The sequence below is a fragment of the Macadamia integrifolia genome, chromosome 1 (genome assembly GCF_013358625.1).
Source record: "Macadamia integrifolia cultivar HAES 741 chromosome 1, SCU_Mint_v3, whole genome shotgun sequence".
Lineage (NCBI taxonomy): Eukaryota > Viridiplantae > Streptophyta > Magnoliopsida > Proteales > Proteaceae > Macadamia > Macadamia integrifolia.
This window is the reverse complement of record NC_056557.1, coordinates 32,677,302-32,702,376: the sequence shown is the minus strand read 5'-3', so window position 1 is coordinate 32,702,376 and position 25,075 is coordinate 32,677,302. Positions and strand designations below refer to the sequence as shown.

At 37.0% G+C, this 25,075-nt stretch overlaps 3 protein-coding genes and 1 pseudogene across 3 annotated transcripts; all 4 read right to left on the bottom strand.

Annotated features, from left to right (window-relative positions):
- Positions 1–4,181: 4,181 nt before the first annotated feature.
- On the bottom strand, positions 4,182–8,543 carry LOC122073284. The gene is made up of 4 exons (XM_042637841.1): positions 8,502–8,543; positions 7,645–7,884; positions 7,342–7,540; positions 4,182–5,227 (listed from the first exon to the last, which is right to left on the bottom strand). The coding sequence occupies exons 1-4, from the start codon at positions 8,541–8,543 to the stop codon at positions 4,182–4,184; spliced, it is 1,527 nt and encodes a 508-aa protein (XP_042493775.1).
- On the bottom strand, positions 6,981–10,168 carry LOC122074193 (transcription termination factor MTERF6, chloroplastic/mitochondrial-like). Its single transcript, XM_042639051.1, has 2 exons — positions 8,407–10,168; positions 6,981–7,884 (listed from the first exon to the last, which is right to left on the bottom strand). Exon 1 carries the CDS (start codon positions 9,982–9,984, stop codon positions 8,809–8,811), a length of 1,176 nt encoding a protein of 391 aa, XP_042494985.1. The 5' UTR covers positions 9,985–10,168; the 3' UTR covers positions 6,981–7,884; positions 8,407–8,808.
- Positions 10,169–14,778: 4,610 nt separating this feature from the next.
- Positions 14,779–19,304, bottom strand: LOC122073277 (annotated as a pseudogene).
- A 3,822-nt stretch (positions 19,305–23,126) lies between these two features.
- Positions 23,127–24,644, bottom strand: LOC122084339 (transcription termination factor MTERF5, chloroplastic-like). Its single transcript, XM_042652509.1, has one exon. It carries the CDS (start codon positions 24,594–24,596, stop codon positions 23,391–23,393), a length of 1,206 nt encoding a protein of 401 aa, XP_042508443.1. The 5' UTR covers positions 24,597–24,644; the 3' UTR covers positions 23,127–23,390.
- Positions 24,645–25,075: the final 431 nt, after the last annotated feature.

The window sequence follows — 25,075 nt, the reverse complement described above, 5'->3', positions numbered from 1 at the left end:
ATCCTTTCAAAAGTCATGTGAAAGTGATTCAAATTACTAACTACATTGACATCTTTCAGTGACTCGTATGAACATATTGTGCATCAGACATAAGGGTAGCTTTTAGATTGTTTTGCATCTTCATCGAAGATGAACCTTGTATTGCGGTCGGTAAAGCGGTCGGTAAAGTTCATCCATACCAAGACAAGATGAACAATGAGGCCCCAAAGAGGTGTAGTTAACTTTCAACCCAAGATCTCTGTCTCTTCCTACTCTAATCATTTTGGAACCATCTACTTTAGGGTAACTACCATGTTTATATATAACCTAAAACTACAATGACCATTTTCTCTTTTGTCTTTTAAAATGACCTTCGCGACTATTACTATAAATCGAGAACTCTGAAAAACCATACAAAAACATACAACTGGTAAGATCTGCAGTGGACTTTAGACTCAAACCCTTTAAGAAGCATTCTTCCTTTATTCACCTCTTGGAAGTAAACCAAAGTAGTAATGATGAAACTGAGGGAAATTGACAGGGAACTCTATTTCAGGTGATTGTTCTAATGTGTAAGATCTGTTTGAGATCATCATTTTTCATTCAAGCTAACACTAAAATTGGGAATAAGAATTTCCTAACCTGTTGATGTAGAGGTCTATCTAAACTGGCAAATAGGTGCATCCATCCAAGCAGATGTGCTTCACTTTCTCTTTTGAATATGTAGCTGAACTTAATGGTGAAACAGGGCTTGTGTAGCCATTTGTTGGGATTGGACTTGGCTACATTTTTTTTGTAGACCTCAGGCCAAAGAACATGTCATCATCAAAAAATAAAAAAATAATTTACTTATTTCTGAAGATACTTAAATTATTGTTCATTAACCATACCTTGGGTTTCATTTGGTTCCAAGAGGAATTAAAGGGAAAGGAAGTGAAATTTCCAACTTAAAAAATATTTTTTTGTCATCATTGCCCAATGTGATTCCATGTGATTGGATAAACTACTTAATTTTTTTTTTAATTACATTAGTAATGATACACTTTATATATAATGAAGAAAAGGTTTTGCATATAAAATAAAGTGAAATTTAATAACCAAATATGAAAGCCAACAACGGAAACTCGGGATAGAGCCATACGATGCAGAAGTCTCACGTACGATTCGCTCAGAAGGGAGTGGGGCCCATCCCATTGAATAAATATATGAACTGGGTAAAGGGAAATGGAAAAGAGATATTTGAAATTCATCAAAATCAGAAGTAATTATTATTTTAAATTAGCAAAGGGTTTTGCATGTGAAATAAAGGAATTTAAAAATCAACTATGGAATGATTTGAAGTTAATGATATAGTCACATAGGGTAATGATTACAAATATATATATATATATATATATATGTATATTTAATTGAGTGTTCTTGAGGCTATGGTGAACTTTTGAAAGCGGACAATAAGGGGGAGATATATGGGGAGAGAGGGGGGTCATATCTTGACAGTCTCTTTCTTCATCAAGTGATAAAGTTCCTTTTTAAGTGTGAAAATTTCACTTCCTTTCCCTTTATGTTCCCCTTTAGTCAAACATGGTCTTAACTGGATAAAGATTAACTGCATTGAAATGAAAGAAGCACATCTAAGCTGCTCAACCAAATAATGGTGGCCAACCAAGTCAATCAAGTTTCTCGGCAGTAGTCCTTGATGGTTATCTTATAGAAACGCAACCCTAAAACGATCCAAAAGATAATGGAAAAACAAGAACAAGCAATGTACACAGATTTCCGAGGTTCGGCAAGATTTCCTACGTCCCCAGTGAGATGAGGTCCTACTTCGCAATCAATAGAGAATAGGGTTACAACGCTCGTCCCTCACACCTCTCAGTATTGCTTGCATACGGAGAAAGAAACACTCGTTACAAATATATAGCGAAAAATCCTAATTCGGAAAGTACGCAATTGCCCTCAAATAAAAAATTCGAACTGGGGGCTACGCCCCCCCTACACCCCCTGCTATGCAGGGGTCTCCTGCCCCCTTGCAACCCCCACGGCCCACTAAATGGCTAGTGGGACTATCGTCCTGCCTATCGAGGCGTTACACCAATACTCCCTGGATTAAACTGTGATGGAATACAAGACATCGTACACCAACATATCACTCTTTGTTTGTATTTTTAAGACTTCTCGCTTTTATCTCTTATGCCTTTTAATATATTTCTGTTTATCCATCTTAAGAATAAATAAATAACCATGTCCTAGTACATTAACAGTACTACACCAACTTTCAAAGAACATTTCAAGACCAAATTTACACCATCTTCGATCAAGACTTTTGGTGACTGATCCAGGAAGCTCAGTTGTCGCCTTGATTTCAATACATATACTGGTAATTGTAGAAACAGAATCTTATAATGATGTATAAAAGAATGAGAAATCAACAACAATCAACCACATATTGAACACAGATTTACGGGCATAATGGTTTTCAAGATTAGGGGCAGGCTGGGTAGCACTGTATAACTAGATAAAGGCTAGTACAAGTAACCAAAGGGAGAGATTTCTATGAGCAAGTGGCATAAAAAAGCAAATCGGAACAGTCTGTACAAAGGATGACAGCGAAGTCATTTCATGGGTGGAGAAGAGAGATTGAGATAGAAGATGCTAGTGTACCCTCCTTAGACTGTTCAAAGAACTTTTCTCCATGAGAAAAACAGAAATAAAGGGATTTGGCTCTTCTCCTGAGCACCCATCGTCTAGGTCGGCCCATAGCTATCTGGGCAAGCGTCATGTTTCCAGGCGAAGATCCAACGTTTTGAAAAGAGACATGGTGAACGAGGCACTAATAAAGGCACGAAAAGTGAGGCATCAAGAACCATTGGATCTTCGCCTAGACATGTGGCGCTTGCCCAAGTAGCTATGGGTAAGACTTTGGCGATGGGTGCTCAGGAGAGGAGCCAGATCCGAAATAAAGAGGCCAGAGGAAAGACATGTCAAAAGTTGGTCGACACTAGGACTGATCGAAGCTGATTGGTTAAAACCCGAAAAGCCAACTAGTTAGTAATTGCCAGTGTTAGGTCTAGCCCACCCAGGACCTGTAACTGGCCATTTATAGCTTGAACAATCTATTTATGTCCCGAATATCCTGTTTATGGAGGATTTAACCCAACCAGCCTTTATTAGACGAAATCCATTTTAGCCTAATTAATGGTCGATAACTGATTGACAGGATATAGATGTGTTCATGCCTAGACTAGAGGCCCAATAGCTAAAAGGTGCAAGGGACCTTAAATTGTTAGGGACTAATTTAATCTGATCGCACCCGACCAATTGACACCCTTATCATCGGGTATCCTCGAGTTGAGCTTCAGCCTGAAATGTTTTCAAAGAGGGAGAGAGAGGACACAGTAAACATGACATTTACCAAAAAACTGCGATGCAATCAACGAGATACCTTCTTCTTCTTTTCACTTCAGCTCTTATTGATTTCTTAAATAATAGCAAAAGTGAAAAGAGAAAGAGGGAATCTTGAAGATAGAGTTGAAGACAGAGCTGAAGGAGCAACAGCATAGCACTATAATTGTGAGGGGAAAGTCATATAGGCATTATATGAAAATCCAATAAAGATTAAATTTCTCTTTTGAACAGTTTTTAAGTTTTGATATCAAAATCTGTTTTGGATGGATTATGGAGTAGCAGTAAAAGTCTTCAGTTAGAACCAACTAAAAAATTAGTAGTGTCAAGAAATGATTTTCGATAACGATGTCAACTAGAAACGAGAACAAAAATTGAAATCGTAATCATTTAAAACCAAATTGAATTGAATGGAAGTGAATCAGTTTCATTTTGGTTCATTTCGATTTTGATTTCATGACATACCCTTGAACCGAATTTGAAACCGTATAATTTTATTCTTTTTTTTTTTTTAACAATAAATTATATTCCATTTCAATGTTTGAAAAAAATTCTCCTTGATTATGACCTTAACAAATTTTTTTTTAATTATTATTATTATTATTGGTGAAGATGTTAAAAATTGGCCAAATACCTAAAACAGGACCTAAGTTTAATATGAAATCGAATTATAATTGAATAAAGAACTGAATAAACACAAAAAAAAAAAAAAATAAATAAATCTACTGTGACCTGTAGGATGTCAATGTTAAGAAGGAAAGAGAATAACACAAAAAACATCTTGTTCTATTTGCCAAATTTCAAAAAATTGAGCATTTTACAACAGGTTCTTTCCACACTTCATCACTTCCATATCCTAGTCCTAGCAGACTAATATTCCCTTTGAATAAATCCAAGAGTTGAGGAACTTCTTTCTCATATTTTGTCACAAACTCCCCCAAGAAAATCTTCTCACTTTTGATCAATTGGCGTCCCATTTTAAGATCTTCCTTCACCAGACCTTTCAATATCAACACTCGTAAAACTGAACACCATGGAAGAATCCTCTTCTCGAAGCTAAGCCTTAGAAGTTGCGGATACGTGATGATAACTGCACGTTCCCAACTCATTTTGTTAATAAAGAAATCCATATGCCTCATTATCTTCTTCTCAGAATGTGTCATAAACCAAGGGCACCTCCTAAATGTCATGAGAATCTCATTCTCAGAAAAATCCCACCTCCCATAAGCCTTCAATTTCTGCTTCCATGTTGATCTGTTCATTGATGTCAACACAATGAGAGCAAGCATAGAAGTGTATTTTGAAAAATCAAAACCCATTTGCTTAATCTCCTCAACCATCTGTTTAAACCGATCATTTTTAGTTGTCATGGAGGTGGCATAGTAAGTTAGTAAACTAACAATGTTAGACTCAGGAACTCCATTTTCTCTCAAGATTGCAATATTTAGAGCCACATTCTGTATATCACAACTGATGAAACGAGGTTGACGTTTTAGACCAAAAACAACATTCTCCAGAGTCCCAACTAAACTCTTGAAGAAATTAAAAGCAGGGATGATTTTGTTCTCTAAGCTAAAGAACAAAACCCTTGGATCATGGGAGAGGATTTTTGCAATGTTAGGGTTTGAAACGCCTGAGGAATTAAAAAACTCAAGTTTAGGGAGAAGGGTCTTTGAAGGACTGGAAACAAGATATGATGGGAACTTTCTAATGAAACTGGAAATCTGAGCTTCGGTGAATCCATGGTTTCTAAAGAGGGTAAGAACCGAGTCTGGTTTATCAGAGGATTCAAAATCAACCTTATTGGATGCAGAGATGGCAGCTGTGGGGGAGAGCCCACATGGGACTTATTGCTTGCCCCATGGGCAGGAGGAGACATAGGCTCAGAGTCTGTTGTAAGCGCACAAGGCTCCCGTCAAGGCAGGGTCAGCATGTATGCAATCTTACCCTTGCCTCGTGGATAAGTTATTTCCCAACTCAAACCTATAAATAGCCAATGAAACAACTTTACCATTGCACCAAAATTTGGCTCTAAGCAAAGCAGGATTATCTTGTATTTAAGAGTGTCCTTGCAATGATACCAATGAGGCAATCTTACCATCTTAATTAATCAACTATAAAGTAAAAATATGAGTAATAAAAACTCCTTGAATGTAATTTCCCCACATCCAAACAAAGCCTTAGCCCTTTGTTTTTTCCACCAGGGGGTGTTGAAAAACATAGCTTTACCTACCCTCCCTCTTTTTCTTTGTCTAGGGAGAATTCCTTGCATTTCTGTGGAAGCCAAAAGGTATAATCTTCTACTGTTATTTTCTGTGGCATGAAAAACTCATCATCAAACACAATTGACAGCAGCTTTTCCCCTGATATTTTGCAGAAAGCACTGAAAACCACTACCACATAGAGCAGTCGACTGATGGATAGTGATTTGTACCATCTTGAACATGTTCCAAATATTCTATAAGAGAGGTACCCAAGCTGACTGATTTTAAGACTTACCCCACCAGAATATAGGGATAAAAATCCTCTGCAATTCCCATCTCATGCAATTTTGTACAATACCCCCTGCAGAGGTCGACACGTGGACAAAGTGAAATGAAGTTCAGATTGATTGTTGGTTGAAACAACCCCAAAACTGTGAACCACAGTTAAACCAAACCGTATCAGTAGATCAAACCGGACCTCTCTCTGGTTGCCCTCTCTCGCACGACACACTATCACCCCTCTCTTTGTCACTCACACCTCTCTCTGCTCACGAAGGAAAAAGCCCTAGCGCCGTTGCATCCAAGCTCCCAGTCAAGGTCGAAGCTCTGTTAGGGATTTATCTGTAGCCGAAGGGGATCAGTCTTCTCTCTCGCGAAGGTTGTTCAGGGTTACCCAAAGTTGATCGGTTTCTCAGTCTCTCTCAATGCATGAAGCAATCACTGATACATTAAGCATTTTTCTGGTTTTAAGTCATTTTTGTGCCGCTGTTACACTATTTCTCCCGCCAGTTCAACAATGTTTTTCCTGTTAAGGGTGAGATTTTAGGGTTAAGACTATCAAGAGGGTGATTCGGTTGAAGTTTCAACCAGATCTGATTTCTAGATTGGGTTTAATTAGAAGTTATCTATTTCTTAGAAGTTGGGTTTCAGATTTAATGTTTTTCTATTTACTTCATATCCAAAGAAAATAAAGACCAACCCACTCAAAACCCCAAAAGAAGAAAAAATGTAGGAAAACATTGTAGAAATCTTCCTCTAGGATAGAAATGGAGCAGGGAGAGAGAGAGTCGAGAGAGCAAGGAGCAAGGAGCAGGGACTTTGTTGTGCGAGTTAGGGCAGAGAAGGAGAGCCGTAACAGAGAGCGAGAGAGAGAGAGAGAGAGAGAGTTGGGAGTTGAGAGTCGAGAGAGCGGATGCATACAAATCTCTTTGGTTTTGAATTAAAACCTGAATCGATTGGGTTTGAATAGTCGACTTGGTTCGGTTTAAGTTGGAGAACCACGGTTTTGGGTTGTTTCATTGGAAGGTTAATCTCAGCCGTTCAATTCGGAATGTCCACGTGTCGACCTCTGCAGGGGTATTGCACAAAATTGCATGAGATGGGAATTGCAGAGGATTTTTATCCAGAATTTCTATAGTAGTTGTTCCATTCAAATCCAGAATAATTAAATCTCCTACAAAAATAAATTTAATCCATGGTTTCAGACAGTATATATCTTGGAAAAATTCAAAAGCTGCTTTTGATGTACATTCTAGGTTGATAATGCCTCCTAAGATGATAAAATCAGTGTTTGGTGTGCATTCTCATTCACATGCCTTTGAATTTGTTAGGGAATGCGGCCTATGCGACGTTCTTGTTCTTGAATCATTTGACAAGATTCCTCTGGTTACTTTGGACAGCGTTGTGATCCCCTCCCTTGCTTAGACGATCAGCAATGCCTGGAACATCATCAACCCACCACTGATCATTATGTTACCATCGGGTAACTCATAGCTACTCTCAATTGATTCCCTGCTCATCATTGAAGCTTCTTTCAACTCCAGTTCACGGTCAAAAGCCACATAACCAAGCTTTTCTTTTGACAAAATGTCCCGCTCAACAATGCTGTTGGTATCAGGAGGGATCCTAGAATCCTTCATTAGAGCTTCTGTGAGGTCTCCTGGCCAAGGTCCAGCCTGAGAGTGGCCTCTGAGAGCATATGGCCATCACCTTAATCCAGTGCACTACCTGTTATATGACTACTTGCAGAGGTAGAGAACTCCTGGGGATGGAAACATACACAACTTGAAACATTGAAAGATTTAGACGTCATTTGTGCAATCTTTGTTCTGTTTTCCTTGGGGTTGAGAGGTGCTTCAGTAAGGAGAACTGGTTGTTGTTCTGAAGCATCACAAAGTTCATTGTAAAAGGTGTGATGCCATACACTTTCCACATCCCAGTTGTAGCTTGTATTACACGGGGTAAGAACATGAGTGCATCCATCCTCAATGAGATCTCCGAGCCTTTTCAAGTATTGCACCTACCAAACAGAGTTTTCCCATGGACCATTCAATGAAATGATGAAAAGGGATGTGAGTATTCTAAAATCAAGAATGCATTTTGGCCAAACCCCATATGCAAACATTGTCCTCATTTCAGTTAAGAATGATTTTCTTTATTTTAAGAACAGGAATGACAACGCATATCAAACATAGACCAACTTTCATTAAAAATAAAAAGCATTGAATGAATATGATCATCCTTCAAAGTCTTCTCACATTTTTTGGATATCTTTTTCTTCTAAGTTCAATTCCATAACAAGATATGTATAACTGAAACTGCATTAATTTTCAGTACTAAGACAATACAGCTTCAGCACCATGAGTTCAAAACAAAATACACCAAGAGAAGCTTTTCTTTTTCCTCCCTTTTTCTCTCAGTTACACGAATCAACATTAAATTTATCAAATCATTGACATTAAGCAGCCTTCTTAATAAAAAAGAACTATCAATACACATAAAATATACTTGCTGTCCACCTTCTAAAGTTTCGAGTAATAACCTGGGATTAGCCCCCACTAAGAGTAACCACATGCACCAGAATGGATAAGCAACAGATATGTGCCTCCATAGTCCATGCTGTCCAAAACAGCTCACCCAACGCATAGAAGCTGGACAGTCGAGTTCCAAGAAATCCATATTGAATCAATGACCTTAAACGTTGCACAAAATATCAGAATATTGTACCTGGAACTTCAAGACCAACCAAACCCTGCCCCCCTCCAAAAAAAAAACATTCTATTGAGGCTTGTATATAGTCTCCATATAGACCTCGAGGCTTTGAACTTACCAAGTTTAAAACATCCTATTAGTAAATGTTAGAAGGTCCATTCAAACTTAGACAAATCAGATTTTCTCTCAGAGACAGAAAAATAGTTGTATTGTCCATTCAAATTTACCAACTCTAAGACATCCACACTTCCTCAGTTCCATATCCTAGTCCTAGCGGACTAATATTCCCTTTGAATAAATCCAAGAGTTGAGGAACTTCTTTCTCATATTTTGTCACAAACTCCTCCAAGAAAAGCTTCTCACTTTTGATCAATTGACGTCCCATTTTAAGATCTTCCTTCACCAGACCTTTCAATATCAACACTCGTAAAACCGAACACCATGGAAGAATCCTCTTCTCAAAGCTAAGCCCTAGAAGTTGCGGATACTTGATGATAACTGCCCGTTCCCAACCCATTTTGTTAATAAAGAAATCCATATGCCTCGCTATCTTCTTCTCAGACCATTTTATAAACCAAGGGTACCTTCTAAATGCCATGAGCATCTCACTCTCAGAAAAACCCCACTTTCTGTAAGCCTCGAATTTCTGCTTCCGTGTCGATATGTTCACTGATGTTAAGACATATAGAGCAATTACAAACAAGTATTTTGAAGGTTCAATACCCATTTGCTTAATCTCCTCAGCCAACTGTTTGAACCGATCATGTTTATGTGTGGTCGTGCCGGGAAAGTAAGTTAGTAAACTCACGATATTAGTATCCGGTACACCATTTTCTCTCATGATTGCAATATTTCGAGCCACATTCTCTATATCACAATTGATGAGACGAGATTCACGTTTTAGAACAATAACAACATTCTCCACAGTCCCAACTAAACTCTTGAAGAAATTGAAAACAGGAATGATTTTGTTTTCTAAGCTATAGGAGAAAGCTCTTGGATCTTTGGCGAGAATTTTTGCAATGTTAGCGTTCGAAACGCCAACCGAATGGAAGAATTGAAGTTTAGGGAGAAGGGTTTTTGTAGCACTGGCAACAAGCAATGATGGACTCTTTCTTATGAGACTGGAAATCTGTGGTTCAGTGAATCCATGGTTTCTGAAGAGCGTAAGAACAGAATCTGGTCTTTCGGAGGATTCAAAACCAATCTTCTTGGATGTAGAGATGGCAGCTGCGGGTAAGAACCCACATGAGCTGATGAGGTAAGAGACCACGAAAGGGTTCTGATATTTTGAGGGTTTTGAGGATATGTATCTGAGAGATGAAGGGTTTTGCAGAAAACCCAGCTGGGTTATTGAATCTCTTACAGTTCTCCCGATTGGGACTCTTTTGAAGAGGAAACTAAGCATTACGAAATGTACTAAAAACGCAATTAGTTATGATTAGGGACTTACGGAGAGCGCGGCTTCTGTTTCCGTTGCTTTCATCTGCTCTGCAACTTGAGACCAAAGTTCTCGAAAGGTGAAAGCTACCTACAGGCAGAGAGTGCAAATCCACGGACCTTTGGCAACTGGCGCTTTAGAAGAAACCTCAGGTCCGTTTGGTAATGAATACAGGGTGGACTTGTTGGAGCTTGTTAGGGTTGTCAATGGATCAGTTCGGTTCAGTTTCGGTCTGGTTGAGTCGGTCTCAATCTAGAGAATCAAAATCAAATCATTAAGAAAATTTTGGTTTGGTTCTCTTTCGATTTGTTATTGGAATGGTTTTATTTTTTATCCGGTGGGATTTGGTTTATCACACAAATTTATGTAACAAATAGATTTCTTTATGAGTTTCCCTCTTATTTCGGTTTTTATCAATTTGGTTTAGGTTTTGACCCAGGTTTTGAACCATTATGATTTGATGGTTCCATTTTCGATCTTCATGTTCTAATAGGAGTTTGGTTCAGTTGACTTTGCAGGTTCAAACTAGGTTTTAATGTGAACGGATCAGGTTCACGTACAAAAATGTTCTTGTACACTCCTCTGTTTTAATAATCCTATAGTTTCTCAAGGACTTTTTTGCTAGAGCTTCTACCACCATGGATGAACTCATGAACTCCAGGATTTGATGACCAGCTTATGTATCATTTGGTAGTGGTCCCGCTGCTCCTCTACCAAAGTCCTCATCACCCCCTCCTCTAGCCCCTCCTACACCATCCCCATTATCACCCCACCTATGCCACCACTATCCTCGCCTAATCACCACCTCCATCATCTCTGCCACAATCTCCCCCATCTCTGCCACAACCACCATCTCCACCATATCCTTTGCAGTCGAATCCAACAATCGCGATAGATACGCTATCAATGGCTCCGTCAGACGCTCCTAACGGTCCAATGTGAGTTCCACGTATTCCTCTTGGCCTCCTAATGGCTTTGGTTTCATTAGAGAAAATTTTTCAAGACGTTTTCTACTGGGACCATTGTTACCTGCGATGCCCTTTCAAATATCATCCTTAGGATCTCAATGGGAGACTCACAAGATGGCACCGAAGCTAGAGACTTGACCAGAGCTGACATCACGAAGGGCCTTGGAGGAGGACTCGTTGAAGGTGTTTTTGGAGCGTGTAGATCGGGTATGTTGTCAGCCATAATCTTTGATTATAGGCCATGCATTGAACTACATGCATACTGTGATACTCCTTATTTGGCATGCACTGTTCAAATGCAATTCCCACTGCTCTACCTATCCCCCCTTGTGAAAGAGGAATTTGTGTCTAATTGTAGCTCTTTCTATAGCAAGTATCAAAGGGAATCTTTTGGTTTCGACTATACCATAGCCTGTAGACCGCTATTAATGGTATGTCAAACAGCATGATCATATTCCAATCCTTGGCTCTTGGTACTTCGTATTTCAATCGTTTATCTACTTTGTACTTCTTAGCTTTATCTGAATGAATTTTTAGTTACTAAAAAAAAAAATGATAATATACATTTTTTTATTCAATGAACGTAAATTTTTACCATTTCACATAAATATTGTATTAAGTAACTTGCAATTTTTTGAAAATAATCTCTTTAAGAACCTATTTTTTCCCTCATCCATGTGAACATTATGCTCATCATGTGGATATTTTCTGCACCATTACAAATTTATCAGATGTCTCCAAAGAGAAATGAAAGTGAAAAACTGTATAATGCCCAAATGTAACTTGGGCAGTGGGAATTACAACCTTTGCCAAGCTATCTTAAAACTGCTAGAACTAAGGTAGTATAGCTTCTTGTACCTAATAACCTGAATGGTCTCTGAATATAAACCTTCCCTTTTTATGTTCTGATCTACTTATGCCCTTCAGATACTGCAGATACATTGACAATTCTTAAGATTTCATTCAAATATTTGACATATTTTTTTGACTGAACACAATTGCAAATGCTTCTAAAGCACCAAAAAAGTAGGGATTAAAAAAAAATGTAGAAGTTAATGAGATGTTAAGCTTCTACTACCATAGGACTTACAGGACTTACACAACTAACTTGCCTCAATCAACCTCCTCAAGCTTAGGAGGCCCTGCACCTGTACCAGACCCAACTTGGCTGGTCCTGCCATAGCCACCTCCAGGCATACCAGAAGCACCACCCATTCCTCCAGGCATGTCACCACCACACTGGTACATCTCCTCAATGATTGGGTAGCAGAGACCTTCCCGCTCCTTCAATTTGTCTTCAAACTCCTCCACTTCAGTCAATTGGTTTCAGTCAAGCCACTCAACTGTCTCATTCATGGCCTTCTCAATGTTCTTATCAGAATGTTCCAATTTCCCACCAATCTTCTCATCACTAATTTCATGTTATAAGCGTAGTTCTCAACCTAGAGGGATGAGAGAGTTGGATCAATAACTTTGTTAATTAGAATCATATAGCCCAAATATGATTAAGAGAGCAGTATGCACTAGCCATCGATGACATGGCACATTGCTCAGCCTCTATTGGTACTATAGTCATTTGAGTTGGGCCTGCCATACCACAATAGTGAGCAAACCAATCACCAACGTATCCAACACCATGATTCATAGCTTTTAATCGTTGACAGAAATTTTTTACCAAAAAAATAAAAAGAAATTTTTTATAGGTAATTTGTATGTATTAAGGAAAAAAGAAAAAACATAAAAACACAGAGAAGACAACCCTTACAATCTTCTTTGGACAGACCAAAAGAAATGAGGAGAGTTCTCTCAAAATAAAAGTCGTTGAGAGAACTTTGTCAAGTTAGGTTTTACCTAAATATACGGTGTTACCTCATATAAGAAAGAGAAGAAGAGATCATGAGAAGCAGCTTTGAGTATTGAATAATTTTTTATGATTTTCTTTCTTTCTCTAATGAATCTATTGAATTGATATCTCTTCCCAAGAGGGTTTATTAGACAGAGGGTACATGATCTAGAATAGACATGCGTCAAATTTCAGAGTCTAATTTAAATACCTACTTCTTATTAACACAACCAGTAAATGACCATGCATGTGTATCAATACCCTAGACATTACTATGCATTCCCTCGATTATGAGTGGTAATAGACATGGTTTAGATTACATATATATATATATATATATACTATAACGGATGATTCAAAATTGTCTTTGTGATTTTCAGAAACATCATCTTCTGTTATTAAATGGATAACTACCCAAAAAAAAAAATTATAAGTGAACAATATAAAAAGGGAAAATTTTATTCTCACAATCCACAAGCTTATCAAAAATGGCCCTGCCTAATGTTCCATGTGGAATAAAGATATGGCAGTTCTAAAATTTGGACAGATAGTAAATAATCTCGATGTGTCAAATTTCAAAGCTTAATTCAGTCAAATAACCTCTATATATTAGCATGCATCTCCATATATGTCAATGCATGCCCATGATACTTATCTCTCTATGCAATCTCTCAAAATTCTGAATTTCCAAAGCTTTAATTTTCCACTTGGCAAACGCAATGTTGGGCTGCAAATTTACATGCAAGCAAATGGTTTAAGGTTTACCTATCTACAAAATTTGATGTCATCCATCTCTGAGATATTTTGAAAAAACCTAACCCTATATGGCATGACCTTACTTTATTTATTTACTTATTTTTAAAATTTTATATGGCTACTAAGCCATTCTTTGAAAAGCCAATATAATCTCTCAAATAGTTGAATCAATTGTATGGCAGAAAGCACAAACCATGAGTCATTCTCTCCCTCTCTTCCACCCTTATCATATTCATGCTATAAAAATACTTGAATTTTGGTTGACATCCATGTTTTTTTTAGCTCTTTGTTTTTCAAGTTAAAAACAAGGATATATGAAGAGATGCCACTAACACTTACTTTCCTTTCACATTCTGTTCTCCACTGTTTCTCTTCCCCTCTCCTTCATTTGTTAATGTTTTGAGAGAATTAAAAATTTGAACACATGTTAATCCCTATCTTTCTCATCGTTCCTAAACACAGGGCAGACACATGAAGTAAACCCTGGAAATCTCTTAGACACAACAGGTGTGAAAAAACCATGCTGCCCCCATGCTGAAGATGCTCTTGCATGCCCTTTCATTAGCCCATACACTAACGTATACCTACACCAGCAGGGTAGCGTTCTCTTGCCCTTATCATATATAAGAGAATCTAGTTGACTCTCATTTTCCTTTTAACAGATTTACCTGAAGATCTCCTGTGTACAAATAAAATTTCCACTGAAACAAAATTTACGGTCGGACATGCATGGTTAATTTATATCCTTGTGATATCCCTCTGTATCTGTTGCTACCAAAAATTTCTGGATCTTATAGTTTCCATTTGAAAGGGAATTTTCTGCAATTCCATGAAAGGGAGATGTATAGCCTCACTGTTATTTTCAGTCGCACCAAAAACTCAACAAACACATCAAAAAGAACTTTTTCCTTTTGTTTGAAAGAAAACTCTGAAAACCACTATTAAGCAGAGCAGTCAAGTAAGTGACACTGATACCGGGAAAATAAATAAATAAATAAATGACACTAATTAAAACCACCCAGAACAGGGTCCAGATATTCCCAACTTTGGTAACCAAGCTCTGTGCTTTTAATACATTCCAACAGTCTATAGCAGTTGGTCCATTCAAATCTAGAATAATTATATCTCCTTCCAAATGAACTGAAATCTATGCTCTCAAAAAGTTGATATGTTTGATAAATTCTATAAAAATCATTAAAAGGAAAAGATTGTAAATGGATATTAATTCACATTTATTAGATATACTGATTTTCAAAGTTCAATTCAACAGCAGGTATTTGTATAACTGAAACTGCATCAATTTTCAGTACTCTTCAGCACCACAAGTTTACATATCAGCATCACCAATTTATCAAATCATTGAGCATTTTACAATAGGTTCTTTCAACACACTTAGTGACATATCCTAGTCATAGCAGACTTGTATTTCCTTTGTATATATCCAAGAGATGAGGAACTTCTTTCTCATAGTTGATCACAAACTTCTCCAAAAGATGCTTCTCACATTTTTTCACCAGAGTTTCCATTTTAAGATCCTCCTTCACTAGACCTTTCAATATTAGTACTCAGTAAACTGCACACCTCGGAATAATCCTCTTCTCCAAGCTATGCCCAATAAGTTGCCGGTATGTGATGATAACTGCCTGTTCTCAACCCATTTTGTTAACAAAGAAATCAAATGGCTCATAATGTTCTTCTCAGACAGTTTCATAAACCAAAGATACCTCCTTAATGCCATGAGAATCTCACTTTCAGAAAAACCCCTGCAATCGAATGAAAAATAGATGCATAACCACAACTAAAAGAAATAACTCTGGTAAAAAAAATTCCCTAAAAGTCATGGCATTGTTTACACTGTACATCATCCACTCTCTCTTGATAGGGACATAGGGTAAAGATTTTTGTACCACCCATTGAGAGAATCTTCTCTTACAGATAGGGGAAAAGGTTAGGTTCTTTAATCTAATGAAAAATAAACACATGAACACAACTACAAGATTCAGCTTTGAGGTAACCTCCCACCCACCCCCACCCCCACCCCCACCCCAAAAAAAGAAAGAAAGGGAAAAATACAAGATTACACACAATCAGGTTTTCCAATACCAAACAGTACCATCTAAATGCTTCAATTCACAAGAATATAAAATATTGGGTTTTGAGTTTACAAAACTACCCAATACAGTGTTCCTCCTCCTTTTCTTGCCAGTTTTACCATTACTTCCCTCCACATACCCTTCTCCGGTCACCATGAATGGGATTTCATAGATATAATCATCCATTTAGATCTTTTTCTCTATTTTCTTTAGGATAGAATGTGCTTCAATACCATGTGAGGCAGGTGTGTGACCAAAACTGAATCTTCAGTAACAAAATTGTTATATTTCTACTCTTTAATAGCTACATGTCAAGGACCAAACATGCCGAAAGAAAAAAATGACACTGACTTGAACCATCATACAAATTTTCACAAAACTAATTATACTAGGCAACCTTGATAATATAAAGGACAAACTCATTTTTACATAGTTTTAATCAAGGTGATAAAAACCCAATTGTGCAAGTTTTCAGTACCCTAGCACCCCACGGCAAACAGCTTATTTTCAACTTAAGTTCAGTACCCTCCCACTTTCCCTTTATCCAGGGAGAAAATTATCTGCATTTCCATGAAAAAGGAAAATGCATAATTTTACTGTTATTTTCAGTGGCACCAAAAACTCATCAAACACATCAAAAGGAACATTTCCACTTTTATTTGGAGAAAACTCTGAAAACCACTGAGTAGAGCTGTCAACTGACTGATATGACTAGAACCATCCTGAACACATATATTCACAAATAGTGGTAACCAAACTCAGTAGTTTTAAGACATTCCACCTGTCTACAGCAGTTGGTCCATTCAAATCTAGAATAATTAAATCTCCCTAAAAAAAGTTACAAAAAATCTATGGTTTCAAACAATGAATATGTTAGATAAACTCTATAAGAATCATTAAGAAAAGGCTTTGATTTGATTATACCTAAAAATATTAACTAAAAATCTATGCTTACAAACAGTAGATAATGAACAATAAATTCCATAAAATTATTAAAAAAAAGGGCATAAGAATCATCTTTTTTAGGTCTTCAATTCAATCACAAGCATTTGTATAACTGAAAGTGCATCAATTTTTAGTACTAAAGACACTACGGCTTCAGCACTACAAGTTTAGAACCAAATTCACATTTTTCCTTCTCTTTTTTTAACCAGTTTTACGAATCAGCATAACCAATTTATCAAATCCTCAACATTAAGCAGCCTTTTTATTAAAAGAAAACCTATCAATACACAAATGCATAGAAGCTGACATCCTATAACCAATTTTACTAATTTAATGCCCGAAGAATCCAATTCTAGATAAATTTTACTAAGGTTGAGTAAATTGAAGTCAAACTGTAAATATGGGACTAGCCCCTACTCAAAAGTAACCACATGCACCAGATTGACTAGGCGACAGATGACTGCCTTCCTTCTGAGCTCAAAACAGTTCACCGCGGCATAGGAGTTGGACAGTCAAGTTCCTAGAGACCCATCCTGAATCAATCACCTTAATAGATGCAAAAAAATCAGAATTTCAAACATTTAAGCATTTTACAGGAGGTTCTTTCCAAAATTCCTCAGTTCCATATCCTAGTCCTCCCAGATTAATATTCCCTTTGTATAGGTCCAAGAGTTGAGGAACTTCTTTCTCATATTTGGTCATAAACTTCTCCAGGAAAAGCTTCTCACTTTTTATCAAAAGATTTCCTATTTTAAGATCTTCCTTCACTAGGCCTTTCAACCTCAATACTCGAAAAACTGAACACCTTGGAAGAATCCTCTTCTCCAAGCTAAGCCCTAGAAGTTGCGGGCACTTGACGATAACTGCCAGTTCGCAACCCATTTTGTTAACAAAGAAATCCATATGGCTCATTATCTTCTTCTCAGAAAGTGTCATAAACCAAGGGTACCTCCTAAATGCTGTGAGAATCTCATTATCAGAAAAGCCCCACCTTCGATAAGCATCAAATTTCTGCTTCCATGTCGATTTGTTCATGGATGCTAACCCATGGAGAGCAACAATAAACAAGTATTTTGAAGGGTCGAAACCCATTAGCTGAATATTCTCAACTATCTGTTCGAACCGGTCATTTTAGTGTCATTGTGCTGGGAAAGTCCATCAGTGAACTCACGATATTAGACTCCGGTACTCCCTTTTCTCTTAAGATTGCAATATTTTGAGCCACATTATGTAAATAATCGATGAGACGAGGTTGACGTCTTAGGCCAATAACAACATCCTCCACATTCCCAACTACACTCTTGAAGAAATTAAAAGCAGGGATGATTTTGTTCTCTAAGCTAGAGTAAAAAAATCTTGGACCCATTTTGGCAATGTTAGGGCTCGAAACGCCCAACAAATGATAGAACTCAAGTTTAGAGAGAAGGGTCTTTGTAGGACTGGCAACAAGCAATGATGGACACTTTCTAATGAGACTGGAAATTTGGGCTTCGGTGAATCCATGGTTTCTGAAGAGGGCAAGAACAGAGTCTGGTCTATCAGAGGATTCAAAACAAATCTTCTTGGATGCAGAGATGGCAGCTGCGGGTGAGAACCCACATGAGCTGACAAGATAAGAGAAAACGAAAGGGTTCTGAACTGTTGAGGGTTTTGAGGAGATGTATTTGAGAGATGAAGAAGGGTTTTGCAGAAAACCCAGTTGGGTAGTTGGATCTCTTACGGTTCTCCCGATTGGGACTCTTTTGAAAAGGAAACTAAACATTTGGAAATTTTCTATAAAGCAATCAGTTGAGAGTTCAGAGTCTTCAGACTAGGATGAACTTACAGAGTCTTTCGAAAGCACGGCTTCTATTTCCATTGCTTTCGTCTACCCTGCAACTTGATACCAAAGTTCTGGAAAGCTGAAAACTATAGGAGAACCTAAATTAGCACCGCTAAGTCTCTCTCTCTCTCTCTCTCTCTCTAAATCTAATGAAATAATCTTTAGTACCCTCTATTATGTTCAAGATTTTTTTTTCTCAATTCTGCCGCAATACGGTCCAATTCCTTAGATCGTCGCTCCAATATTGGCCAAGAAAGGTTGATATTAATTGAGATATGCTGTGTATCCAAGATTAGTATCACTATGTGGGTGGATCATTAGCCATGGAAGCAAGCCATCCTAATATTGTCGGGAAAATAATCCTCTGTTTTTCTCATCCCTGTTTTTCCTTGTTTTGCTACCTGCAGAACGCGACACGTGGACAACTTTAAAACCAACGCACCGAATGTAATAATCCTCACCCAATCTTGACCGTTGGTCTTCTTGTTATCCACGTGTAGCATTCTGTAGGTAGCAAAACAAGAAAAAATAGGGACGGAAAAAACAGAGAATTTTGATCCATATTGTCGCCTATTTTTCATGTATCAAGTTGTTTGATATACCTTTACCGAAAAAGAAAAAAAAAAGTTGTTTGATATACAGATTCTTTAGACCTTCGACAATTGTGCTTTTTTTCATGTACCTTATGTTTGATAATGTGTTGGTCTAATCAATTTTTAAGGGGGTAATTAATTGGAGTCTGTTTTCCTTGAAGGCCTCCTAGATCTTGTAGATCAATTCTTGTTTGTGGTGGGTGGCTTAGTAAATTCCCATTCCTTGGGGTGTTTGAAAAGGAGAAAAAGATTTCTACCAAAAATAAAAAAAAGGAAAGGAGAAAAAGATTGAAGAAGACGAGGATGTGATTAAGATATAGGTTGCAAAGATTGTTGACATTAGACATAAAAAATAAAAAAAAAAGTTACCCATTTGCATCAGTCTACACCAAAACATATCAAAACTAAATCGAAATCGTTTATTGAAATCAACTCGAGTAGCTTACACTAAAACTGTGAAATCGTTTGATAAATAGTTCAATTTTGGTTTTAAAATTAAGACATAAACTAAACAGTTTAAACTACTTCAAACCGCTTAAGTAAACCAATTAATATATAAATAGTAAATTTAAGTCATTCAATGTTAAGTTTACATACATTTCAATTAAAAAATATATATTAACTTTATATTTAACACCTATTAAAAGAAAACATATAACTTTAAACAATTTATTTCATGTTCAAAATTACATTCATTTTGCTAAACTTTTTAAGGATAAGGAAATCGTTTGGATAAAAAATTATAAACCTAAAAAAACCGTTTAAACCGAAAATTGTTTATAAATGGTTTTGATTTCAATTAATGAAATTATATATTAAATTGTTATGTTTTGTTTTACCTAAAAAGTCTTACACCAGCACCAATCGAACCGTTTACACCAAAATCGAACTATTAACACCCTAATCTAAACATAGGCGGGCACAAAGAGAACTGATGTTTCCCCACCCCATGCATTGAAGATGCCTTCATACGGCCTCCCATTGATCTATATGCTGGTGCAATAACCACACAAACAGATAACATTCTCTTGCCCCAAAACATATATAACATGAGCAAACATGAACGGATCCATGATAGAAAACCCAGAACCATCCTTCTGATCAAATTCTAACTCCAAAAAAGTAGGGAAGTCGGGTAAATTTGATTTCAAATTGACAATAAATTACAAAAATGCAACTACATTCTTTTATAATGAACAATAGCATCATCGTAGTATATGACAGTTTTAACCCCCTCACCATCCTTACACTGAATTTTGATGGATGAGATGAACATTGGATGATCTATTCCACATTGGATAATATTACATGAATCCACTTGCGTGCATTCATATTATACTGCAACTCAACTCAACCATACGGTTTCCATGTGTTAAAATAAATAAATAAATAAAAACAAAAACAAAAACAAAAACAAAAACAAAAACAAAACAAAACAAAACCTGAAAAATCATGCCATTATTCACATCAAGCACATGCCATGGATTTTTCCTCCCTTCCATTTGACAGATCCCATAACTAATTTCTCAAAAAATCACTGTTAAACGGTTAGCCCTAGCAATAGAAAGTTTAGAAACAAAGTTATCTGTACACATTTCAGATCAGACACATTAGTCAACCAATTTTGAAGGTCAGAATACCACAATGAACGACATACTGCTCTTTAAGTATAGATCAAAATTTTGAATCGATCAGAAAACAGATTTCCTGCTCATTTAACAAACAAGTGGAATTGGCATAAGCTTAATGATGGAAAGCCAAATTGAGCAATGCCCTAAGGGTGGCAAAAGAACCACCATCATTCAAACTTGTGGCCAGAATAAAATGCATAAACTCTGTAACCAAGCTCACTGATTGTTAGATATCTGACTATACAATATAACAATGATAGATCCTTCAAGATGCGTGCAAAATATCATCATACTGAGTTTTGAGGTTGAATACAGTATAAATTCCATATATAGAGGTACCAAGCTTGCTGAATTTGAGATATCCTAGCGGACAATAGAAAATAGTTAATTCAAACATGGACAAATCAATACCGGTTTCCAAAGCAGCAAGGTAACTCTGCTATCATACCTAAAATAAATCAGGATCAGTAAGAATGAACTGTATAAGAGAAATATAGAAATTAAGGGAACATTAATATTCATATTGAATTTCAAAATGTAATTTTTTCACAGTAGTTTCCTTTCATCAACTTCCTTAGATCCATATCCTAATTCTAGTAGACCAATCTTACCTTTGTATACATCCAACAGTCGAGGAATTTCCTATTCTTACCTGGTCACAAACTTCTCCAAGAATGACTCATCACTCTTAATCAACGCAGTTGCTAAGCTATGATCTCTCTCCACTAGGCCTTTCAATTGTAGAACTCAAAGAACCAAACTCCATGGGATAACCCTCTTCTTCAAGCTAAATCCGAGAATTTGTGCATTCCTCATAATATTGTCAATTCCCAAACCATTGTTTAACAATGAAATCCATATGGCTCATAATCTTCTTCTCAGACTGTGTCAGAAAGCAATGATACCAACTAAATGCCAAGATAATCTCTCTCAGAAAAACCCCACCTTCGATAAGCCTCCAATTTCTGCTTCCATAACAATTTCTTCATTGATGTAAACACATGTAGAGCATGCATAAACATGTACTTTGAAAGGTTTGCTTAATCTCCTCAACTATCTGTTTGAACCAATCATTTTTAGGTGCCATCGTGCTGGGATAGTAGGTCAGTAAACTCACAATATTAGACTCAAGCACCCCATTTTCTCTAAATATTGCAATATTTTGAGCCACATTCTGTATATCACAATTGATGAGATGATCTTTACGTTTTAAAGAATAATAACATCCTCCACAGTCCCAACTATAAACCTTTGAAGAAATTAAAGCAGGGATGATTTTGTTTTCCACACTACAGAACAGAACCAATGGATCCTGGGAGAGGACCTTGGCAATGTTCGGGCTTGAAACGCCCAACAAATGGAAGAACTCAAGTTTAGGCAAAAGGGTCTTTGTAGGATTTGGACACAAGCAATGATGGGCACTTTCCAATGAGAATGGAAATTTGGGCATTGGTTTCTGAAGAGGGTAAGAACCGAGTCTGGTCTATCAGAGAATTCAAAGTCAACCTTTTTGGATGCAGAGATGGCAGCTACTGGTGAGAGCCCACATGAGCTGATGACATAAGAGACAACAAAAGGGTTCTGATTTCTCGAGGCTTTTGAGGAGAAATATTTGAGAGATGAAGGGTTTTGCAGTTAAAGGTTGATTATGGATTCCCAATTCGCATCAAAACTAAGAGCAAAAAAACAATTTGGATTTACCAATTCAAACTAAATAACTTTGTGGTTTGCAGGCCCTCTACAATAATGATTATATTGTCCTCTATTTAGCTTTTAGAGAAACTGATTTTGATCACCATCAATATAATTTGTTTGGGAGGATTCAGAATTATTTGATCACCATCAATATAATTCCTGTAAGACCTTAAGCTAGCACAACTAGTCATATCAGTCCTGGTAGTAGTAGTTGCTTTTTCCTGAATTCAATTACCTTTTTTGTTTGCAGTTGCATCAAGCAGCATCCCCAGCCCATAGAAATTGGTCATTTTAACTCAACAAGGTTCATTCTACACACACACAACAACAACAAAAATGATTCATCATCCAATTAGGTTCCTCTCCTCCCCCTTTTCCTTTATCTAGGAAGAAAATGTTCTGCATTTGCATGAAAGGCAAATGTATAACTTTACTGTTATTTCCAGTGGCACCAAACACTATCATCAAACACATCGAAAGGAACTTTTCCTCTTCTGTTTGAAAGAAAACTTTGAAAACCATGATTAAGTAGAGCAGCCAACTGATTGATACTGATTAGAACTATCCTAAACATGGTCCATGTATTCCCAACTAATGGTAAACAAGCACAGTGACACTACAGCTTCAACACCACAAGTTTAGAACCGAAAACACTTTTCTCCTCCTTTTTTAATAGTTTTACAAATCAGCATAACCAATTTATCAAATCATTGACATCAAGCAGCCTTTTTAATAAAAGAAAACCTATCAATACACAAATGCATAAAAAGTAACATCTTAAAATCAAGTTTATAAATTTAATCCCAAAGAATCTGATTTTACATACCTTGCTATTCACCTTTTAAGGTTTTGAGGAAACTGAACTTAAACTGTAAATCTGGGAGTAGCACCTATTCAAGTAACCACAGACACCAGAATGACTAGGCAACAGATAAGTGCTTTCTAAAACAAAAAATAAAGTTATTGAGGCTTGTATAAACTCTCCATATAGACCTTGAGGCTTCAAAGAAACATTTAGATCTATTTGTCAAATTTCAAAATTTGGGCATTTTACAATAGGTTCTTTCCACACTTGATCAGTTCCATATCCAAGTTCTAGCAGACTAATATTCCCTTTGTATACATCCAAGAGTTGAGGAACTTCTGTGTCATATTTTGTCACAAATTTCTCCAAGAAAAGCTTCTCACTTTCTATCAACATGTGAACCATTTGACGATCTTCCTTCACCAAACCTTTCAATAGCAATACTCGAAAAACTGAATACCTTGGAAGAATCCTCTTCTCCAAGCTAAACCCAAATAGTTGCGGGTATGTGATGATAACTGCACGTTCACAACCCATTTTATTAACAAGGAAATCCATATGGCTCATTATCCTCTTCTCAGACATTTCCATAAAACAAGGGTACCTCCTAAATGCCATGAGAATCTCATTCTCAGAAAAACCACACCTTCCATAAGCCTCCATTTTCAGCTTCCATGTTGATTTGGTCAATGATGTAAACACATATAGAACACGCATAAACATGTATTTTGAAAGGTTGAAACCCATTTTCTTAATCTCCTCAACTCTCTGTTTGAACAGATCATTTTTAGGTGTCACCGTGATGGGATAGTAAGTTAGTATACGCACTATATTAGACTCTGGCACTCCATATTCTCTCAAGATTGCAATATTTCGACCCACATTCTGTATATCACAACCGATGAGACGAGAATGATTATTTAGACCAATAATATTCTCCAGAGTCCCAAGTAAACTCTTTAAGAAATCAAAAGTAGGGATGATTTTGTTTTCTAAGCTAGAGAACAAAACCTTTGGGTCTTTGCAGATGAATCTGGCGAGGTTAGGGCTCGAAACGCCCAGAGAATGGAAGAACTCAAGTTTAGGCAGAAGGGTCTCAGTAGGATTGGACAAAAGCAATGACGGACACTTTCCAATGAGTCTAGAAATTTGGGTATCGGTGAATCCATGGTTTCTGAAGAGGGTAAGGACCGAGTCTGGCCTATCAGAGGATTCAAACCAAACCTTCTTGGATGCAGAAATTGCAGCTGCGGGTGAAAGCCCACATGAGCTGATGAGGTAAGAGACAACGAAACGGTTCTGATTTCTTGAGGCTTTTGAGGAGATGAATATGAGAGATGAGGAAGGGTTTTGCAGAAAACCCAGCTTTGTAGTTGAATCTCTTACGGTTCTCCCTATTGGGACTCTTTTGAAGAGGAAACTAAACATTCCGAAATGTTCTAAAAGCACAATTAGTTCTGACTAGGAACTTACGGAGGGGTCTTCGGAGAGCGCAGCTTCTGCTTCCATTGCTTTCATCTGCTCTGCAACTTCAGAGTCGAGAGTCGAGAGTCGAAACCAAAGTTCTCGATGGGTGAAAGGCTATCTACAGGCTGGAGAGCTGAAATCCCTGAAGCCTTTATAGGAAACCTGCAGATCCGTACCGTGATGAACCCATGTCATTTGAGTGGTTGAATAATACGGTATGGATCGTAATAGGTAGGGGTATCTAAAGTTCAAAACCTAGTCCTCGATCGAAACTGATTAAAAAAAAACTTGGATTAAATCAAATCGATCCTTGGATTGGTTTGAACTAAGATATGATGCGACTGGTTAAATATCCAAATCGAAATTGAATTGAATGAAATCAATAAATAAAAAAATATTAATTATGAGGTTATGAATTGATGAATTAACAGTTGTAAGGA

Bases quoted from the DNA above. Each gene is read 5' to 3' on its own strand.
- LOC122073284 (XM_042637841.1), bottom strand. From the start codon at position 8,543: ATGGATTTCTTGGAACTCGACTGTCCAGCTTCTATGCGTTGG. The intron at 7,885-8,501 runs GTGAGCTGTTTT...TCTGTTTGGTAG, and splicing joins GTCCAGCTTCTATGCGTTGG to GTGCAATACTTGAAAAGGCT. The intron at 7,541-7,644 runs GTATGTTTCCAT...GGCCACTCTCAG, and splicing joins CTTTCAATGTTTCAAGTTGT to GCTGGACCTTGGCCAGGAGA.
- LOC122074193 (XM_042639051.1), bottom strand. From the start codon at position 9,984: ATGCTTAGTTTCCTCTTCAAAAGAGTCCCAATCGGGAGAACTGTAAGA.
- LOC122084339 (XM_042652509.1), bottom strand. From the start codon at position 24,596: ATGTTTAGTTTCCTCTTCAAAAGAGTCCCAATAGGGAGAACCGTAAGA.